Source organism: Plectropomus leopardus, chromosome 2 (genome assembly GCF_008729295.1).
Source record: "Plectropomus leopardus isolate mb chromosome 2, YSFRI_Pleo_2.0, whole genome shotgun sequence".
NCBI lineage: Eukaryota > Metazoa > Chordata > Actinopteri > Perciformes > Serranidae > Plectropomus > Plectropomus leopardus.
The window spans coordinates 13,488,095-13,509,189 of NC_056464.1; the positions used below are offsets into that span (position 1 = coordinate 13,488,095).

Consider the following 21,095-nt stretch of genomic DNA (forward strand, 5'->3'; position numbering starts at 1 on the left):
TCAAAGGCATCTGCATATTTTGAATATAACAGAGTACAATACAAATTAAAATTGTAATTTCTTACTATGACAAGCAATATTTATCTTCATTCCTTATTTAGACAAGCATAATTAGCAGTCAGAGGCAGGTGTAGATTTTGTTGGTACCTACGAAAAGATCAGAGCCATTAACGCATTGATGAATGCCAGACTACTTGTACATTTTCTTCTGCAAACACTTTACACACAAATTAATTTTGCTCACGTTTCATGAAAGAGACCTATTGTGTGTATTTGCGTGCCCTTACCTAATATTCCTCATTCTCACTCATAATCATGAATCCATTTCTCAACTTTACCTTGCATCCTCCTCTTCATACTGATCTCAACCTCTTTATCCGCCTCTAACTCACTCTTTTCTATATCTCCTGACATCTAATATTCTGCCCTTTTTTCCTTTCCTGTACCTTATTCCTTCTTGCTTTCTCCTTTTTCTCTGTCATCCCTCCTTTTATCTTCCCACTCCACTCTTGAACTCCATTCCCTTGTTTTCTTCCCCTTTTCTCCTTCCATCTATCTGTCCCTCTCATTTTCTCTACCCCATGTCCAACCAACGGGTGCTTTTCCTTCATCCTTTATCCCCTCTCCTCCTCTCCTCAAACTCCTCCCCCATCATCACCTCTCTGCCCTCCTCTCCAGGTCCCCGCCAACGTGGAGAAGGCCCTGACATTGTTCGGCCAGCTGCTGACCAAAAAGCACTTCCTGCTGACCTTCATCCGCACCTTGGAGGCGCAGCGGTCCTTCTCCATGCGAGACCGGGGCAACGTGGCCTCCCTCATCATGACAGCACTGCAGGGGGAGATGGAGTACGCCACGGGCGTCCTCAAACAGCTCCTGTCTGACCTCATCGACAAAAACCTGGAGAGCAAGAACCACCCGAAGCTCTTGCTCAGGAGGTACGGAAACAGGGAGGGACAAAGGCAGTGCACCAAAACATGTCAAACACACACAGATAGTTTCCCCACTGGGGGTTCAAGTTTGAGGTTACGTTTCTATTGTTTATCACTTCTCTCTGGTTTTGGGCGTCCTTGAGAGGAGGCACCCTACTGAAAGTGGGCACTTTGACAATTTATTCTTTAAAAAACAAGAAAGTTTAATTGTTATTGTTCCCTATTTCGTAAGCCCTCCTGTTGTCATGAAAAATGATGCAAAACCAGGCTAATTGTACTCATTATTAGAGTTGGGTCAATTTCCAGTTTTGCTACATGTTTAAAGCAGTTTAATTTGTCCAAACTGGCTGATATTGCATTTGTCATTATGTCACGTTCTGGCAATTTTAAAAGTACCTGAGGGCACAGTGCTGAATGCAACTCAAATTGCATTAGTAATAAGCAATATGACAGTGTGATTATAATATCATGTTTGTAAACTTTCTAATTGAGCAACTAGTGTCCAACTGGCCGTGTTTCCATTTATGGCGAGCCGAGGCATTGGTGTCAAACATGACAGAAATCAAATGACAGCAGAGAGGGGAGAGCAGAGCAAGCCATATCCTTCTCTGTGTGTGTTTACTTTACTTTTTGGAGTGATTAGAGAGAAGAGGCATGGCAGAGTTATCCATTAGAAAGACTACAACTAATATGATAAAACTAACATTTTAGATTTGAAGCCAGTAAAACTTGGCTACAGGTGTGTGTTCTGAACATTCATTAGACACAGTGTTAGTATTTATTCCTGTTGCTCGCTCTGAAAGCACCACAGTGGACAGGGACTGGCTGATTCATGAAGTTGAAATAAGGAATTATTCAGACAAAACCAACTTTTTTTCACAACACAAACCTAAACACAGTGCCAGCTGGCTGGAGGGAGCTGAAAGTTTATGCTTAGATAAATGTCCATCACTAAAAACATGCTAAGCTAATGTTACTTGCTGTTGGTTATATTGTCTGTAATTTCTAGTAAATGTCACAAAACAAAAGGTTTGTTTTCTAATTTAAAAAGTAACTTAACAAACATAGGAAGATAGCTAGTGGGCTACTCACCCACCTTTAAAGTGTTTAAGTCTCCAGCACAGTTGATAGCTGCCTGGTTTGATTACATTAAGAACGAGAGGTGCATATTTATTGGAGTCAGTGTGGACAGAGAGCTCAAATGTTACATGACACTACCTTATAGACATTTCTGTTGGGACATAGTGCCATTATCTTTCAATCAGGGTTGACTGCTGAATTGTGCTGGTAAAATTCAGTAAACTGGTCTGGTCCGGTGTTTGGCTTCATATGAAACCGGTTTGAAAATTTTCAGACAGGCCCAACCCTACTCATGATGGTGCAAAAATAGAAAGAGAAATAAAAATGATAGAAAAGAGAAGATGATGCTCTTTGAGAAAGTCAAGCGATTAGTTTCTTCTCGTACCGCTGAAGTCATGGAGCAGGAAGGCAGGGGACTGGGACTGTAGCTTTTAGAGGCCTATGTGACGTTACCTTGTCTCTATCTCTCAACCTTGTCCCTGTCAGAGAGGATTACACCCCTGAGCACACACACACTCTCCCAATGGAGCCGCAGTCAGACACCACTCTCTCCTCTCTCACACACACACGAAGAAAGGTAGAGAGGGAAAAAAAGTACGAGGAATGGAGGGGATGTAAAGGAGGAGAAGAGGAGGATTTACAAGGGAGGGTGTGAGGTATAGAGAGAATGGATCGGTAAAAGGGAAAAAAAGGGGAAGATGTGCAGCAGTGGAGGGAAATAATGTGAGGTGAAAGAGGAAAAGGCAGTGAGGGAAAGGTGGATGGAGCAGAGGGAGGGAGGGAAATGTTGATTGACAGAAAGAGAGGGCAAAATGTCTAGAGGGAGACTTGGGCTGGAGGCAAATTGATGGAGGGAGAAACATGGGGAGAGAGAGAAGAGGCAGGAAGAATAGAAAAGCTGCAGGAAGGTGCAATATGGTGAGAGAGCAGATAGGCAGAGGGAGGAGGAGAAGGAAAAATGAGCTGCTGCAGACAGTTGGGAAGGAAAAGATACACGTATTTAAGGAAAGACACAATTAGAAAAATGGCCTGTCTCCAAATAAATTGGAATTAGACATTAAATGATAAAAAAAAAAGTTGTGTTTTTTTCCCCCTCTCCTCCTTCTCCTCAGAGAGATATTTAATTAAAAATCTAATCAAATAAATGACTCTCAGCCAGTGTGCCTGTGTGAAGCCTTTTCCAATCCCCTCCTGGGGCGTACGGTCACAACACGCTGTCCCTGCTAACTACACTAGCCTCGGGAGCTGGCGTTAATAAGCTCGGCAATTATTACACATGGTTCACCCTGGTTTGGTCTTTTTCCTGCAATAGATAGACTTTAGAACATTTTTTTTTATTTTTAGAAATGTACACAGAAAAGCAAAGGAGAAAGTCGTAATAATCTGCTCCCATGTGGATAGCCTATGGTGAGATGTCGCTCTTGCATTGGGTGCATTTGGTTTGATTTGCACATTATAAGCTCGGGTTCACTGCGTGTGGCCAGGAAAATCTTTGTAACGAATGCAGTGACGTAGCTACCCCTGAATGAGCCGATGTTACAAGTCGCCCACTATCATGCCCTGACATGCCCAAAAGCATGTTCTGTCCAGGTGTATTCGCCTCCGTCGTCCTCCATTCCTCCGTTCCCTGTTGCCTCATCTTTCATCCGCTATATTTCGCTGACAGCCATGAAAAAAAAAACTGCTCCACATACATCAAACAGCACTCAACAGTCAAACGGAGAGGCTTGCGGAAGCGTAGGAGTTCACGTCTCGTTCCTGCTACAGGCCCTCGTCGGTTTCACTAGCACATTGGCCTAGTTTCCTGTGTTTTCCCTTTATTTCTTTACTATTCCTCAATCATCAAAAACGGATTTTCTGTGCAAAATTGAGAAGAAAATATCCTCCTATGCTGTCATTTCTCAACAGAATATACACCTTTTGCTCCTAATGACAAAAAGATTTACAAGAAGTGTTGGAATGTGGCCCAGTTAGACAACTAAGTAGCCCAGCAGAAGGCTCTCTTGTGCAGCCCCATAGATCGAAGAGAAAATAAATACTGGATAATTAAGCAGTCCTGTTTGTCCCTAATGTGAAACGGAAGGATGGTGGGAAGCGAGGAAGTAAATCTGAGGACGATGACGGAGAGGGAATCTGTTTTTTGGCCCTCCTGCTTTTTCTCCCCACATACCCTTAGTGCTGCTCTCCCTTTCAGCTGTTTAACAAATTAGACGCAATAAGTCCGTTAATTACAATGCTTTTTAATTGCTCTGTTCTCATTCGCCACTTGTTCACGTGTGTCTGCTCGAGAGCGTGCACGTGCGGAGGTTCCCCTCATTACACGGCAGGTTTGTGATTAACGAGAGAAGTTAGTGAATTATACTAATTGCTGTATTTTTAATGAAGACGAGTGGGTTTGCTTGGAGGGGGAAAAATGTGAGAGGGGGGTGCGGGTGTGAAACAATGAAAGAAATGGAGGGGTTTGTTTTGCCAAGTTAATTTGTTTGCATGTGACGGTGGGGGGAGTGGAGGAGAGGATGGAAAAGGGCTCGGTTTGTTTGAAGGCTAAACGCACGTCGACTGATAATGCCGCGTGTTCTCTTTGATGTGCGAGCGTGTCTTAAATGCCTTTTCCCCCCGTGATGAAAGTGTTGGTTTATGCCCAGAGATCATAGCTGGGAGGGGGCCTTGTTTGGGCGTTGAAACAGGAAGGAGCGCTTTGGGATGACTCCAAAACCTTTCAGTGTCTTGTGCAGACATTTATGTGCTTCTTCAAAAAAAAAATTCCAATTTTTGCTTTCTTTCCCCTTCTTGCTCTTCATTCTCATCCTTTGACCGCCACTCTCTACATTTCTTTTTCCATTACTCCCCCCTCAACCTTCACCTTCCTCTCTCTCTCCCCCTCTTCCTTTCATCTCGCTCCCAGGACGGAGTCAGTCGCGGAGAAGATGCTCACCAACTGGTTCACCTTCCTGCTTTACAAGTTCCTCAAGGTAAAATTGTCTGTCACACACACAGACACACACAACTTTTGAAGCTATACTAATGCCGCTGCTGTTTGAGAATAGAAAAATGCCTCAAAAACACACACACCTTCACAGCTGCAGCATTAGATAAGGCAGAGGCAGCGGGCTACCTATCCCTTACCTCTGCCTTTCATGTGGTAAATTCTCCTTTCTCCGAATTGAGGAAGCTGCAGTCTGAAGCGCTGTTCACACACAGCTGGTCATGTTGTGATCGCCGTAGCCTGTCGCAATAACCTGTCCTCTCTTTGTGTCCCTCGCTGGATTCTTTTACAGCCAGGAAAAGTGTGTGTGCGCCTGTGTGCAAGTGTGTTTGTATCCCCCTTCAGAGCTTTGGGGCTTAGCAAAAGAGGAAGGCAGAGATCTTACACAAATGCATTCTCTCATTTCTTCTGTCTGTCTGTCTCTGCTTCTGTATGTGTTCTTTCTCCTTTTGAATCCCCGTCCCTCTGATATGGAATCAGAGAGAATTATTGAGGCTTACACTGTGCTAAATTCTTGTTTCCACACACATTCTCAACATTCAAACATGGCTGCGGCTAATCAGTTAGCAGCGGGGCCTTAAACCCCCGCCAGGACAGACATTCTGGTGGACAGCGGACCAGCCAAGCCCCCGGGGGTCCCAGTTAGCATCTGTGTGCTTGAGTGTGTCCGTTTTGGGCGTGCACGCATGTGTGTGTTTTGGCTCTAAATGCAAGACTTGTTTGCCAGAGTTGGGTTCAGAGACGGGGGAGTGGGTTACTAGGGAAGCTTTTATAACAGCTTTTTTAATGAACCTCAGACAAGACAAAAACAGCAGAGAAAGGACAGGAAAAGGTGGAAGGATGTAGAGAAAACGGCCAGAAGTGTTACGGATGGGTGAGAGGAAGTGTTGGAAATGTGAAAGAGGTTTTAAAATGGAAAACACGAATGAAGAGAGAAAGAGGGGGATATGGAGGGATTGGGGAGGAAAATGAGTACTGAAGCAGAGTCTTGCTGTAGCTAGCAGCAAGGTTACCAACCCAGCTTTTATCTAACCTGTGCAATTCAGCACCTCTTTCTCCTACCTTTTTAGGGGTCATGGAAGAGAAAGGCCTGGAACAATTTCAAGGTTCAGCCAGGTGTGAATAGAGATGGGTAAAGGTCAAGTAGTTTGTTCAAAGGGAGGAAATAGATGAAGCTTTTACTTACCAAAGGGAGCAGGAAAGGAAAAAAAGCTTTTATCCATTCCTCTATTTTAAGAGTTCACTTGTCCTTCTGTGCACCGGCTTGTTTGAGAGAGTGAGGGGTCACGTGGATTTCTGCACCAGAAGATTTGTACTGTTTGTTGCTCCAGGTATAATTGCAGACAACTGGTTTAGGATTCCATATGAAAATGTCATTGTTATTGTATAATTTAGTAAATAAAAGAGATGTATCATGATATTGGAAAAAACACACTGACATCAAGAACCGTACAGCAAAGCTAAATTTACATCAGTCAGGAAGCTTTCATAAATATGGAGCCCCAGCTTTTCCAATCTTAAAGGAGACAGAAGGGCTGAGATGCGGCACAGAGGTGGTTTGTCTGCTGTATGACAGAGAGGACGTCTGCCGCAGTGCTGTGTTTTCTCCATAGGAAGCAAGCAGTGCTAGATTATCCCACAGAGTTCATCTGACAGCTCACCACGCTGACTGACATGTGTTGGTGCGTGAACATGCCCGGCTGAAGGGCAGACGACAGAAACGTCCGATATTTTTCCCTTTGTCTCAAGGCACAAAGTTTCACATTGAAGCTTTAAAGGATGGTTAGAAAATGTGAATTTCTGCTTAAAGAGCTTTAATGAGAGAATGTTTGAGACTATTTTGGAAAGTATTGTCATTTGAATAATGTAAAGCCTTTAAATTGTAAATCTAGGTTGTGACAGCTTGGCCATTATTTCCATTACGTTTTACTCTAACTGATGAGATTTGACAGACAAACATAGAACTTCCAAACCTTTTTGATTTATGGTCCTTTCAAATGTCCTCTTGTGACCCCTTGTCACAGTTTGCATGTCTATGAGTTGCGAATAGTTCAAACTCAAGTGATGACATTTTATATCCAAAAGGGTCAAAAGCCAACTTCACTGTGATGGCATAATGTTCTGCAAAAACACTTTTCTGGCCATTATTAAATGCCAAAACTCAGGAACACAAGTTGAGACATTTGTTTGGGTACTGTAATTGGTCAAACTTACCTTGGGTGTTCTCATTGAAACTGAGCAGATTGTGTAGATGTGCCTTGGGGTTAAGCATCCATATTTTACCAAAAAATAAAACACTTCAAACTGTATATCATGTGAGTTTGGACAGACATTGATGTAAACTGCAACATGACTGGTTAGTGGAGGCATACAACCATGAGGTGATAAATTGTTTATTTACCAGAAATCAAACACAATTTTTCTCATATTGTTAATTATCTCACAGTTCCTCAGATTTATCTTGACATCTTAAGGGTATCTGACCCTCTGGTCTAACTACCCAGTGGAAAGTAAATCCTAAAGTACAGCAGTTCAAGTCGAAACAGTCAGTTAAGATGATATTTGTATTTTTTTTTTACCCTTTTCTCAATCAAATGTATTTTGTTACTCTGGTGGTTTGTGTAAAACCTTATCATCTGACTGCTCCTGTTTCTTGGCGCATATCAATCAATGATGCTGTTGCACAACGCTAAATCAGAAAGATAAAACTACAAAAATAAGACCCAAGTTGTGATTAGCGGAATCATCCTTTAAAGAGGAACCAAGAAGGTGTTCGGGCAGGCGGTGCTTAGTTGGCGGGCCAGCAGAACGAGTGAGTGAGAAAGAGAGCGAGGGGAAGAGAGACAGGGGCCCAACATCCCAGAGCTCGTTGCCTGGTTGACACGTCTCACACACCAAAGTGCTTCTCCAAGCGTTTTTCACCCCTCAGTCGTTAACCTTCTATTAACTCCTCCATCAATTGCCACTCATTCACACTCACACTCCCTCTGAATCCTCTCCTTCTTGCTCACTCACTTACTCACACACACACAAACAGAGATTTACAAAGGGTGTTTTTCCCAAAGAAGAGACACAGGGGAGAGGCTGCGGAGTGTGTGTGTGAGAGAAAAATGGTGTGTGTTGTTCTCTGTCAGTTTTTCTGCGCACTGTTAGCCAACACAGGCCACGGCCTCGTCCTTTACTGCTCTGCCTGCGGTTGCCTTAAAGACGATTACAAGTATAATTGGAGCTGCTCAGCAAAGCTCTGCACTTTTTTGCTGTTGGGTACTTTTTTGTAGGTAAAGTTTTTGCACGCTTGCATTCGTAGTTTGCATTCTAACAAACTGTCTTTCTCTCCTTTTCTTTTCATCTGTCCTCTTCACACCTCTCACTGCTACCCGTCTCCCTCTTCCTGCTTCCTTCTGTTGTTTCCTGTTTGCAGGAGTGTGCTGGTGAGCCTCTCTTCATGCTGTACTGCGCCATGAAGCAGCAAATGGAAAAGGGACCGATAGACTCCATCACGGGAGAAGCCCGCTACTCCCTCAGCGAGGACAAACTCATCAGGCAGCAGATTGACTACAAGACTTTGGTCAGTACACATTAGTGGACCCAACAGTCGGCCAACATATTTAGTGTCAGAGGATAATATAAAACAGATGCACACATACATTTGATAGAGCGCATTAACATGGATTTAATATGTGCCCAGTATTATTGGAAAGCATTAATCAAACAGCAACTATTTTGCAGTTGTTGGCAATCTACAACTAATGTTTTTGACATCAAATAGATCTTTTTATTTTGTTGAAACACACTTTAAATAGTATTAAAGAGCTGCATGTGCACCGTTCTGCAGTTGAATATTGATTCAAGCATGAAGTGTTGGTTTGTAGGTAAAAAAATCATTGCAGGATCATTAGCCGCACATCGATAGTTAATGCTCCTAGTCTGTGCTGGCTTCCTGGTCTAAATTTGACCTATGACCTCTGACCTCTATAGACACTGCACTGTGTGAACCCAGAAAATGAGAACGCTCCGGAGGTGACGGTGAAGAGTCTGAACTGTGACACAGTGACGCAGGTGAAGGAGAAGCTACTGGACGCTGTGTACAAAGGCACACCGTACTCCCAGAGACCAAAGGCCTCCGATATGGACCTGGGTAAGGAGACGAGAGAACTGCCCACACACACGCTCACACACGCACACACACACACACACACACACACACACACACACACACACACACACACACACACACACACACACACACACACACACACACACACACACACACACACACACACACTCACACACACAGACCAAGTATACACTTGGAGCACAGGTGCACGACTACAGGGGGTAAAGAGGGAATTGTTTCAAGGGCTCTCTGAAGCAGGAGGGGGGCCTCTGGAGTGGAGAACAGATTCTGTATGAAAATAAATTCAAGTGAGGAGCCAAAAGTCATTCAAATGATCCATTATACCTATTTTAATTAATGAATTTATTTATTTATTCAGGCAATGCACTTTGCTCTCTACATCCTCACAGCAACTTCATTTTGTTTGGAGGAGGGAGTTTTTTGATGATGCAAACCGTGTCCCAGTTTTTTCTTTTTATTCTTACATTAAACAAAATTCCTTGATCTCCTTTTATGTGTTTGGCAGAATGGCGGCAGGGTAGGTTGGCTCGCATCATCCTACAGGACGAAGATGTCACCACTAAGATAGACAACGACTGGAAGAGACTCAACACACTGGCTCACTACCAGGTACACTTTGACAAGAAAAATCCCATGATGCCTGGTGTCTCGTTGGAACAATAACTCCTTGTTAATTTGGCTGCACATTATTGTTGATTTTGAATTAATTTAGGAGGAGTAGTAGTTGTAGTAGTATTCATTCATCTTGTATTTTTTACTGCAAAAAAAACATGTCATTTTAGGTGCTTACGTAAAGTAGCAGTTTGGACAATAAACCCTGTTGGAGCTCAGTGAGTGTTTGTGTGGTTGGATTGTAATCTTGCTGCTGGACATTTTGTGCATTGCTAACGGATTTTGATCCTGTTTCAGGTGACAGATGGCTCAGTGATTGCCCTGGTGCCGAAACAGAACTCAGCCTACAACATCTCCAACTCCTCCACATTCACCAAGTCCCTCAGCAGATACGGTACGAGAGAAGGTGTGTGCATGTGTTTTTGTGTGTGTGTACGTCTGTGTGTATAAGTGTGTATGTGTGCCCTCATTTCATAATGTCCAAATGCATTTCTAACAAGATACTAGCAGAAGCAAAATGCCCTTTATTGCTTTCAGATGAATTCTGAGTTAACCTTCAAAAATGATGATGCTTCTAACAGGAAGAATAATCAAACAAACCACTGAAAACTTCAAATATGCTCATACTGTGTCCATGTTATTTTGTTTCTGGCACCATCTCTTACAGCTTGTTTAGCTGAGCTGGGATTCAGTTCAAGAAGTGGTGGACTGCTTCTTGACCTGTTCTTGAAACATTTCTAATTTGTAGACAGAGTGACCTTAAAATGAATTAGAGCTGTGTAATAAAACGATCTTGAGAGGGGATAGTGGAAAAAATGGTGTTCATAATAATGACAAGCTTTGGGCATTTTTACTTGATACAGGTTTTTCAACAGCCAGTCAATCTGCTGCCGTTGTTCTCTTCTCTGCTCTGATTTGCTGCCTGTTTCAGGAGGGCGGGGCAATGCTTTATACACAGGGTGACCTCAGAGCAAAGCACACAGTGGAGGGAATGAAACAGATTTTAGGATATATTTTACTGGAGTTAGTAACAACAATGCTCATAATCCATAAGTGCAACAAAAGGAAGATGAATTCATCAAACACCTGTAGAACAAGCAGAACACAAACTTGCAGAAATGTGGTGGCGTCAGACATTTTCCCTGCAGTAATGTGTTGCCTCTTCTTATTCCACACCTGGAGCTTGTTATGCTGAAGTGCTCAAAGAGAACTCGCATTATCTTGCTAAGATGAGGAGATATTTTGCAAAAAAGGTATTACAAGGTCATTTATATGGTAGTGGTATTGAAATCCTAAGAGTGACAAATTGCAGATTAAGACAGTCTGCAAAATCTGCTGATAGTCAGCACCAAGACAGGAATCACAAGAAATCCTTTCCCATACCTGGAAAGAGACCATCTCAATGACTACAGCATTATTATTCTGTGAAAAGGCAGGCTACCTTGTATAGTTTTGTTAAGGCAGATAAAGCATGTTTGCAAAGTTAAGTTTAAGTTTAAATGTTTTTGGGTGTATTCTTTAAACATAAAATATGTTCAAAACCAAGTTATGTCTGCACAATTAAATGTTTGTTATTCTATTTGAATGTGTTAGGTAACTATGTACTAAAAAAAAAATAACAAATGAACCCTCTGGTTTCTCAAGGCTTCAATTATTATCAATGTGTTTTTCAAATTGGCAGCATTGAGCATTGTCAAATTCTATATTATGATAAACTGATGTTATTGAATTATTTGGATCACATTTTTGGCATATCCCTCAGCCCTATTTGAAATGTACAGTTACCTTAGTTCTGAAATGTTGGTTGTCAAGGCAAATTCACATTTTTGCAACAAAAAAAAGAAAAAAATAGTTCCTTGTCAATTCCTATTATACATCCCACATAGGATGTCATTTATGACAGCTGTCAACAGCACATTTTGACACTGAGTATACTGGCTTGTAGCTTGCCGGCTGTCCAAATCCTGCACTGATAAGTCTTTCATCACTGCTCACTTCTCTATTAATTTCGAACAAATTTGGGAACAGTGCAGCTGTGAGGTCAAATGCACTCAACACAAATGGACTGTCAAGAGGACGAAATGGGCAAGAAAATATATTTGCGTGAAGTTCTGAATAAAAACAACTGAAAGAGGGCATTTTGACAAAAGAACCAGAATTTCTGGAACATGTATGATGGGATGCATTTTTACAACAAATAAATTAGACACAGTCCTGATAAATTCATGCACGTTAATGCTAGGTGTGAAGTCGACCTCTTGTTTCTTTCCTCTTTCTCTTTCTCTTTTATATTTTCTAAATCCTTCTCTGTTGTACTCTAGCTCCGCGCCTGAGCCCTGCCACCGCGACACACATAAATACTCACTAACTCTCCCATCACCCTTACTCAGTACTTCCCTGGTTCACTTTCTCTACTGACATTTTGAACCTCTCAATCCTTTCCTGCTTTGTCACGGAAGTGACAAGCATTCAAACTGAAAGTGTAATGCTCCGTGTCACAAAATAGGGGATCACTGTCCAACAAAGGGAGGGAGGGAGCGGGAGAGAGAGTGACAGACAAATTTATTCTGGAATGAGAGAGTGACATGCAAGTAGAAGGAGCTGTCACCTTTCAGAAATGCTTTTAACTTCACAGAGATTTGGCTCCCTGTAGCTGCTGCAGATTTCTTATTCATGTGCTTTTTCTTATACCTTGGTATCTTAATTTTTAGGCACTTCCCTTTAAGATAGGGCTTAAGACAAAATGAATTATACTGTTACAAACTACAGACTCACACCAAGAAATAGGCTGCTTGATATGTTATCAGATTATATGTGATGTAATAATAGTAATACTGCCCTTGCCTTCTCAACCAGAGGTCACTGGCTCAAACCCACAGCAAGCACTGTGCAAGACACTGACTCTCAGTATAACTTAGATATCGGGGTTAGATTAGAGCGCTCTCTTATTAAGACTCCTCTGTTGTTTTTCGTGTGTTGCCGGCAAACTTTTTGCGCACACTTAAACAAAACCAAAAATTACATGCATGAAAATATTACAAAAAGAGCTTCAGAGCAGCAGTTCTGCACACAACCTTGACCTCCACAGCCGCCCATAAAAGGGAAGAAAGGGGAAAGCTTTCTGGGGCCCAGGCATTAGTGTGGGGGGCCAGGGAGGCCATGAATAATCATGTTCATCCTAAATATAAGCAATTTCTGCAACATTTCATAAACCAAAATATTCACTATTTTATTTTGTCTTAGTTTATCTTTCTCTTTTTTTCTTTAAATAATAATGACAATCATAGATCTTTGACTTTGAGTATGTAGGCTTATGTATAAATTTAGTTAATTATAGTGTTTTTTAAATGAGTGAGGAAGTTGGTTAATTAAAATTCAATGACTTATGGAGAAGTGGTGGGATTAAATACATTTTTACTTCTTCTCACTCCTTTGCAAATATGTAAACCAAGTCATCATGTGTTTGACCATCTCTTTAGCCTTATGTTTTTCGTTGTCTGTCAATACGTCTTTTTGTCTGTATGCTTTTGTATAATAATGTCTCTATTTCCTTTTTTACATGTTGGAAAAAAACATCAGATCAAAATCAAATCAGACCATTATTCATTAAAGCATGACCTGAGAACTGAACTGATCTGAGCTAGGAGAGAAAGCCTATGTGAATGCATTGATATGAGTAATGCAGGTTTGTGGAGGACCCATTCACTGGATCTTTTCACAGGCCCAGCCATTGACCTCTTAACTTCCTGTCTTTATCCAAATTAATATTACAAAACACATGTTCTACTCCACATTTGTGTCTGTCCTTTCTTAATGTTGTTTTTGGTCCATTCGCTCAGCTCTCCTCCATGTCTCCCCTCTTGCCTCCTAACAGAGAGCATGCTGAGGACAGCCAGCAGTCCAGACAGCTTGCGCTCCCGAACACCCATGATCACCCCAGACCTCGAGAGCGGCACCAAACTGTGGCACCTGGTCAAGAATCACGACCACTCAGACCAGAGAGAAGGGGACAGAGGGAGCAAGATGGTTTCTGAGATCTACCTGACCAGACTGCTGGCCACCAAGGTATGGAGAAGCTTTGTATTTGCACACACACACACACACACACACACACACACACATTAAGAAATCAAAAAAAAAAACCCTTTTCACCACATGTACCACATTCCCTGTCATGTAGCCTACTTCCACCACCAGCTCTACCCCTGACCTTTGTTTGGTGGTGGTCTCAAAGCTCATTAACATTTTTCATAACCTTTTGCACAAAGACACACATATGCACAGAATTTAGTGTTTGTGACTTAATTAGGAGGTTGACCTTTGACTATTGAGCTGTTTGGTTGGTGTTACTGGGCCCTCTGTTGGTGGCCTCAGGGCTTTTCAGGCCCAGGCCTTTACTCTGAGATCATTACTCACCAAATTCCTCCATGTCCTTCAGACCACACTGAGGAACGTGTGCTCGGCTTTTTATGCAGCATGTGTCTTCAGATGATGATCTGAAAGGTTATTTGGAGTCAGGCGGTTTGTGATCATTTAGTAGAGAAACATCCCAGAGTACGTTGTTAACACCCACTGGCCAGCTGGGTCAGCTATTTTCATTCAAAAATGTCCGTAAAGCAAGTTGCAGCTGTATCTCGCATCATTTATCTCACATTTGCACATCTCAATATCTTAATATTATTAATAAAAAATTAAAAAGCATGAAAAAAAACATGTTGGGATTAAGAGGCTATGTGGTTGGTAATCCTTCATAATCTAAAATTTGCACAGAAACTTTTTGTTGTTTGGTTTTTGCCTTATTAATTTAAACTGCACTTAAGCACCCACTCAAGAAAGCATTCAAAGCTCTGAACTATGAAACATGAATGCACTTAAGTCCACTGCCAGAGCTCATTTATACTCCCTTTACATATTAAACAGATTGGTCTGACTTGATTAATGTGTATGTCACTGCCCGGGTACCTCTATGCATCCGTATTGATAATATAGATACAGCTAATAGATGAAGATAAAGTTTCACACAACAACAAAAAACAGAAGTTGTAATAATGTTCCCTTTAATGGAGGCACAACATGTGGAGGGAGAATTCTTTTCATCATATTATCAATTTGTTCCATTCCACCATTTTAAAATGTGTTTGTCGTCTTCTTCGGTCGCATCTCACTCAAACTGTGCTACACTGCCCCCATGATCTCCTGTGATACCGCTCTGTTTGTCTGAATCAGGAAGCTTTTAGAAAATATGCACAAATACAGACAAAATGAACACAGAGCACGGACAGAAGGCTCCATCCGTGTCCGTATTCATATCTATGATTGAGCCAAATGAGCCTGAAGCTGACAGCTCTGCTTTTACATTAATTACATTAATTTCTAACAGCAGTCAGGTTTGGTTCAGTTCAGTTTGTTGCACTTTAGAATGGTTGTTTTTGCATTTCCATTGTCAGAAGTTGTGGACTTTTAGGACCAATAGTCCTCCTTTTCTGCACCTCTCTGTTGAGGCACCCAGCACAGTGATGTAATACTAAAAGGTGGAGCTGGACACACTGCAGTCCTGACTGGTCATGAGAGAAACGTCACCCTAGCACAACAAGGACTCAATGCAACCCGCTATTTTTAAATCTTGCGACAGAAACTGTTAACACTTCAGCCTCTTCTATTTTGTTCCAAAAATGTCGTGTGCAACCCCCTCTGTCAGCAATGCAGACATTCCTCTGCATCGCAGGTAAATACTGCCAAAGCTGGACAGAGCAGAGACGCAGCTATTACCAGTCAGTAACCACCCTGCATACTGTCTGCAGTGGAAACACTTGACAGATCTGGGGTTCAGGCACATGTGTGTTCAGGTGGCGTACCAGTTGTAAGGGTACTATAGCAGAGGCGTTTGGTGGAAACACAGCTCTGGTAGAGAGTCCTTAGCTGCATGCTGTCCCCTTTTCCCTTCCTCCCTTCTCCTGTCTGTCTGTACTATCTAATAGTACAGAAAAAAAAAGAAGAAGAATACTCGCGGAATACAAATGGACTCCAGCTGGTTTATCCTAAATCTGCTTGCTCTCCTCAATCAAAACGCACATACGCCCAATCATATACATAAACACATGGCGTGTGAGCAACTGCCTACACATTCTACTAACTGTGCCAGGCTTTTGCTCTCATTTGCAAGTACTAACTATCTGGGTGATTCAGCTCACCCTGGTACTTCCTCTCCCCTGGTTTTTCACTCATTAGCTGTAGATTTCCATTGTTCCAGCTCCAGGTAGGAAAGTGCAAGGTTAGCGACATCAATGCTGCCTCGATTGGGGAATGATTAACATGCAAGCCAGGGGAAGACAATGGGGGGGAACTTGGAGCGCTGCAGTTTATTCTTATTTATTACGGCCCCCACAGCTTTGTGTGTTTAGGAAGCTGATTTGTGGATGTGTGAGCGAGTACAAAACTGCAGATTCAACTTCTGGCTGGTTTAAATAAGGTTTTCTAAAAGGTGGCCTGGATGCTTGAAGATGGAAAATAACACGCTGAACGCTTGTGGGAAATATCAAATAATTTCAACTTCAGAGGAATTTGCGAGGATTCAGACTCTCCAGAGTTGTGTGATGTGGTAAAAAACACTGCAGAACAGCCTTAGGCTGAACTCACATTGGGCCCCATCCTAAATACTGTAAAGAACACTAAGCACTCAGCGCCATCACAAACTCTCAGAAAGTTGGAGTAGTAAAAGCAAAGCACTGTCATTCTGAAACACCTGCTACTGACAGCCATCGCCTCCAGCCAGACCATCAGCAGCAAAGAGGAGGCTGTTGTCTGTTGGTGCTCAACTGTGTGCTGCACCTTTACATTCCTGGTAGTTTTGTAAACATACAGTGGGTTTATTCTGCCCTTCTCTATAAAACTGAGCTATCTGAAGTGATTATAATGACGTGGTCAGACCTCACATAACGCGTTTTGGGACATAGCTCATGAATTCATCTATAAATAACGACAAAATTACACAGAAATGTCTAATGGGACAAAATAATGGAGTGATGACATTTTATATTCAAAAGGTCAAAGGTCAACGTCACTGTGACATCATAACATTATTTAACGTCATTTCTCAGGAATAGATAGGGAGACATTTAGTCAGATACTGATTCGGTGACACTAATTTTGGTGTTCACCTTGAAACTGTGCTGATTGTATAGATCTTTTGTGCTGCCGGGGGTTGAAGATATTTGCTAAACATCCACGTTTTCACAGACTTGTGTGACTTGCTTGTCTGGTGAGTGGATGCATACAATCATGAGGTGGTAATTCTAGTTTTAAGATGGCTTAGCACATTTTAGCACTGGAATTAGGAAGATAAATTAAATCAATGCATCTTCTGTAGCACACAAGAAAAGCTCAAATGGTTTGTGCAAACTAACTAAACAAGTGTTGGTTCTCCTGCTCAGGGTACACTCCAGAAGTTCGTGGATGACTTGTTCGAGACCATCTTCAGCACAGCGCATCGAGGGAGCGCCTTGCCTCTCGCCATCAAGTACATGTTTGACTTCTTGGACGAGCAGGCGGACAAACACTCCATATCAGACTCTGATGTACGGCACACTTGGAAGAGCAACTGGTGAGTTGGTCTGTGTGTGTGCTGTGAAAGGGCAGCATTTGAAGTATTTGGTAGCCAGTTTGTGCCTCATTAGTGTTGTGAAAAACTTGCTGTAGTATGAAAATCTTTTTGACTCTAAGCCAGCTAACTTGAGCAAACACTTAACAGTGGCGGTGCAGCAGGATGCACAGTGTTGTTATTTCTCTTGCCTCAGGTATTTCATCACTCAGATGAGTCCTTTGTTCAGTGTGCATGCATTTATTGCAGTGTTCTCCTCCACCTCACCCCTCTGTTCTCTCAATACTCCCAGTCTTCCTCTGCGGTTCTGGGTGAACGTGATCAAGAACCCCCAGTTTGTCTTCGACATCCATAAGAACAGCATTACAGACGCCTGCTTGTCTGTGGTGGCCCAGACCTTCATGGACTCGTGTTCAACATCTGAGCATAAACTAGGGAAGGACTCGCCTTCAAACAAGCTGCTCTATGCTAAAGACATCCCCAACTATAAGAACTGGGTAGAGAGGTACGTCAGCATATGTTACATTTTTTTTCTTCTTGAAAGCTGTTTTTAAAAAAAATATCAAGATCTAAACATTGTTTTTTTTTCCTCCAGGTACTACTCTGACATCTCCAGGATGCCGGCCATCAGTGACCAGGACATGAGTGCCTACCTGGCAGAGCAGTCCCGCCTGCACGCCAACCAGTTCAACAGCATGTCGGCCCTACACGAGATCTACTCCTACATTGTCAAGTACAAGGATGAGGTGAGATGTAGGCCATTTGTAAGGGCAGTCCAGAGATTTTCATTTCACAGCTGCTCCTCACTTTGTAACCTTGACTGTTATGGAGACGTGTTATTTTTGTCATATGAGGGTTTGTTAGTGTGTTGAGCCCAGAAAAGATTCTAAGAAAATCCAGGTTTATTATAAAAAGACTGATTACAGCTAATCTGAACAGCTAAAGTTTTGACATGATCAGTCCAACTGAAGCACCAAAAGCAAGTACATGAAAAGCACATTATTAGGTGTACTGTGTATTCTCAAATAGTGGTCATTCAGTACCTTTATTTAGCAAAGGCTTTCACTGCTAAATTTTCTGGCCTCCCAGTTAATGCAAACTCAGTCCTTCCTTTGTGTTTACTTGTTGTCCTGAAGTGTTATGTACCATCTTCACAACAGTGATTGTATCAGTACAAAGACTCATGTCATTCTGCTCTCAGCTTTTAACAGAAATACATTTTCATTCATTTCCAGTGATTTTTTTTTCCATTGAAAGTTTTCAAGCCTGCCAGTTATTGGAAATGTAACATAAAAAAAGCTAAAGAACATGCAGTGCATCGACAGCCGTTTAAGGGCACAGAAACACCAAGCGGTCAGTTGGCCGCTGGTCAATGGTTTAGTTTTGGCGGAGTGTCCTGCACCATTGGCCCTAGTTGGCCCTTGTAGGCTTTTTTTTCAGACGACTCAGTATGTTGAATCGGTATCAAGAGATGGCGGAGCCCATTGGTGAGTGTAATTAGTAGTTCAGCTCAGTGTTCAAGAAGAGAAATGGAAGTGAGGAAAGCAAACAAACAGCTGAAGTCAAGAGGGCATGAACTTGAAACAAACTTGTTATATTAAGTAAGACATAGCCATAGCCATTGATCTTTTTACCAGAAACAGTTTGTAATTATTTGTGTTATCGTTCTCTTGTGCTCGGTTAATATCCTTAGCTCTTTCAACATCAGGTTATTTTTTTAATGCACCATCTGTCTAACTAGTGTCTTGAACGCGTTGGTCTTCCTTCCCTCTTAGAATTGCAAATCCAGAGTTATTTCCTCTCATGCTGCTGTTGGTTTGGTGTGTCTGGGTCTTAACATTGATTCGGAAAAAAAAACGTAAAAAAACATAAGTGTGTTAAAAAAATGTGAAAAGTTCATAAAAATATCACTTCAGAGTAGCGAGGTGGTGAGTATGGCTTGACTCCGCCATTATTTGAATACTAGCTTGTATATTTAGAGTATGCATCATTTGTGAAGCAGCCGGATGGCATGTTTGTGTCCTCTCTTTGGGAAGAATGACTCCATGTTGTGAAAGCAAAAGCCAGCACATTGTGACATTGACTGACCTCTTTCCCCGTCTATCTTCAGATCTTGTCGGCTTTGGAGCGGGACGAGCAGGCGAGGAGACAGAGACTGAGGAGCAAGCTGGAGCAGGTCATCGACACAATGGCCCTGAGCAGCTGAGGACCATCCAGCACCTCCATCTCCTCCTTCTCTTCACTCCTCCTCTCCATCCGTCTCTCTCACTCGCTCCTCTCACCCAGACAACAAACAAAACTCCAACCCCCAACAATACGACAGACGAACTGCAAAAGGACTGAAGCAGTATACTGCAACATGGGGGGGTTCGGCAGAGATGGGCGGGCCTGTGTACGCTTACATGTGTATGTGTGTGTTTGTCTGCAGCCCCGTACAGTGAGCAGGCTCATGTCTGTGTGAGAGACTGGGACACCAGACTTTTTTTCACACGTGCATACATGGAGAAACATGTCAACTGACAGCATTTGATTATTGTGGATGTTGGTGTTTGTTGTTTGCTTGATTTTGATTTCAGGAGTTTTGTCGTGATGAAGCAATGGTCAGGAAAGAACATTGGAAGCCTGGAGAGGAACTCCATATATGGCGTCATTAGCAGGATGGACCAATCTGCGATGAGCCAATGGAGAGAGGCTCTCTAGGTCATGTGACTCCAAACTGGTGTCGCAGTTTTAAAGGATGTTAGATTTTTCTTTTCTTTTTTCTTTTTTGTATAGATGTAATCAACTGCCCACTCTCTGATCTCTCGCCACTTGTATTACTGCTGAATTTGCACAATTTACAGAAACGTTACAAAGGAAGACGATATAGATATTATATATAAATACAGCTACGTTTTTAAAGAAAGATTAGGGAGGAAAACATTTCTGTTGTTTTTCATTTTTCTTTTTAAACCAACAGACAATTAAAATAACAACAATGAAACATGATTTGATATTTCAAAGTACAAAAGAAAAAAACGAACGTAGACATGAAAAAAAAAACAACGAAAAAGAAACAAAAAAGTCGTACTGTGCCATGTTTTCTTTGAATGTTGTTTAGTGCAGACATTTTGTTAGATGGAATGTGCTACCGTATGATTTTAAATATGAACATGCCTCGTGACTGAAAAGAATTGTTTGAGTGATGACCCATCACAAGATCCTCGTTGAAAATGACGGGGAAGCAAGGCGACGCGTCGTCGTCTCGAGGACAGTTCATGGTGTCATGGTGATAACATGAAGTTGCTGTTGTTTCTAATTCAATCAGTGCAATCGTTTGGTTTCAGAAAACCAAATATATACTCAAAGGATTGTTGCTTTATCATGGCCACGTTAGTATCCGGTGCCACACCTGGTTCTGCTCTCCACGGGTCAAGAGGTGACAGTTGGGTGATCATGTTACAGTAACTGAACAATGAAGTAGCTACATTGCACTACCTGGAAGATTTCCGTTTGCCCCGATGCCACATAGACACCATATCTAACCGTTAGGATTCCACGGGAGCTGAGTTTGTGTTACCTCTCCTTGAAGGGTCATCCATTTTCCAACACAGTGCTGTTAGAGTCTCTCAGACGCTGTTTACGTCTTTGCAGGAGCAACAATGAGGTCAGGTAGAGCTTAGCCGAGCCCCTCGGTAGAGAAACAAAGTGGGAAAAGCTGTTTTCAGCCTGAAGCCACTTTTTTTCATTTTCTCAATGTTAATACCCAAATCG

At 42.2% G+C, this 21,095-nt stretch overlaps 1 protein-coding gene across 4 annotated transcripts in view; it reads left to right on the forward strand.

Annotated features, from left to right (window-relative positions):
- Positions 1–20,282, forward strand: part of LOC121954181 (plexin-A1-like) — a 230,490-nt gene extending 210,208 nt beyond the window's left edge. For 2 of the 4 annotated variants that reach the window (XM_042501521.1, XM_042501523.1), the window contains exons 22-32: positions 679–935; positions 4,915–4,981; positions 8,417–8,563; positions 8,974–9,133; positions 9,639–9,742; positions 10,043–10,151; positions 13,620–13,810; positions 17,176–17,345; positions 17,635–17,847; positions 17,938–18,088; positions 19,453–20,282. In XM_042501521.1, the coding sequence (XP_042357455.1) occupies positions 679–935; positions 4,915–4,981; positions 8,417–8,563; positions 8,974–9,133; positions 9,639–9,742; positions 10,043–10,151; positions 13,620–13,810; positions 17,176–17,345; positions 17,635–17,847; positions 17,938–18,088; positions 19,453–19,548 (1,665 nt within the window). In that variant the 3' untranslated portion in view covers positions 19,549–20,282. The remainder of the gene's footprint in view (positions 1–678; positions 936–4,914; positions 4,982–8,416; positions 8,564–8,973; positions 9,134–9,638; positions 9,743–10,042; positions 10,152–13,619; positions 13,811–17,175; positions 17,346–17,634; positions 17,848–17,937; positions 18,089–19,452) is intronic. The other 2 variants (XM_042501533.1, XM_042501541.1) reach the window with 1 other exon arrangement.
- Positions 20,283–21,095: the final 813 nt, after the last annotated feature.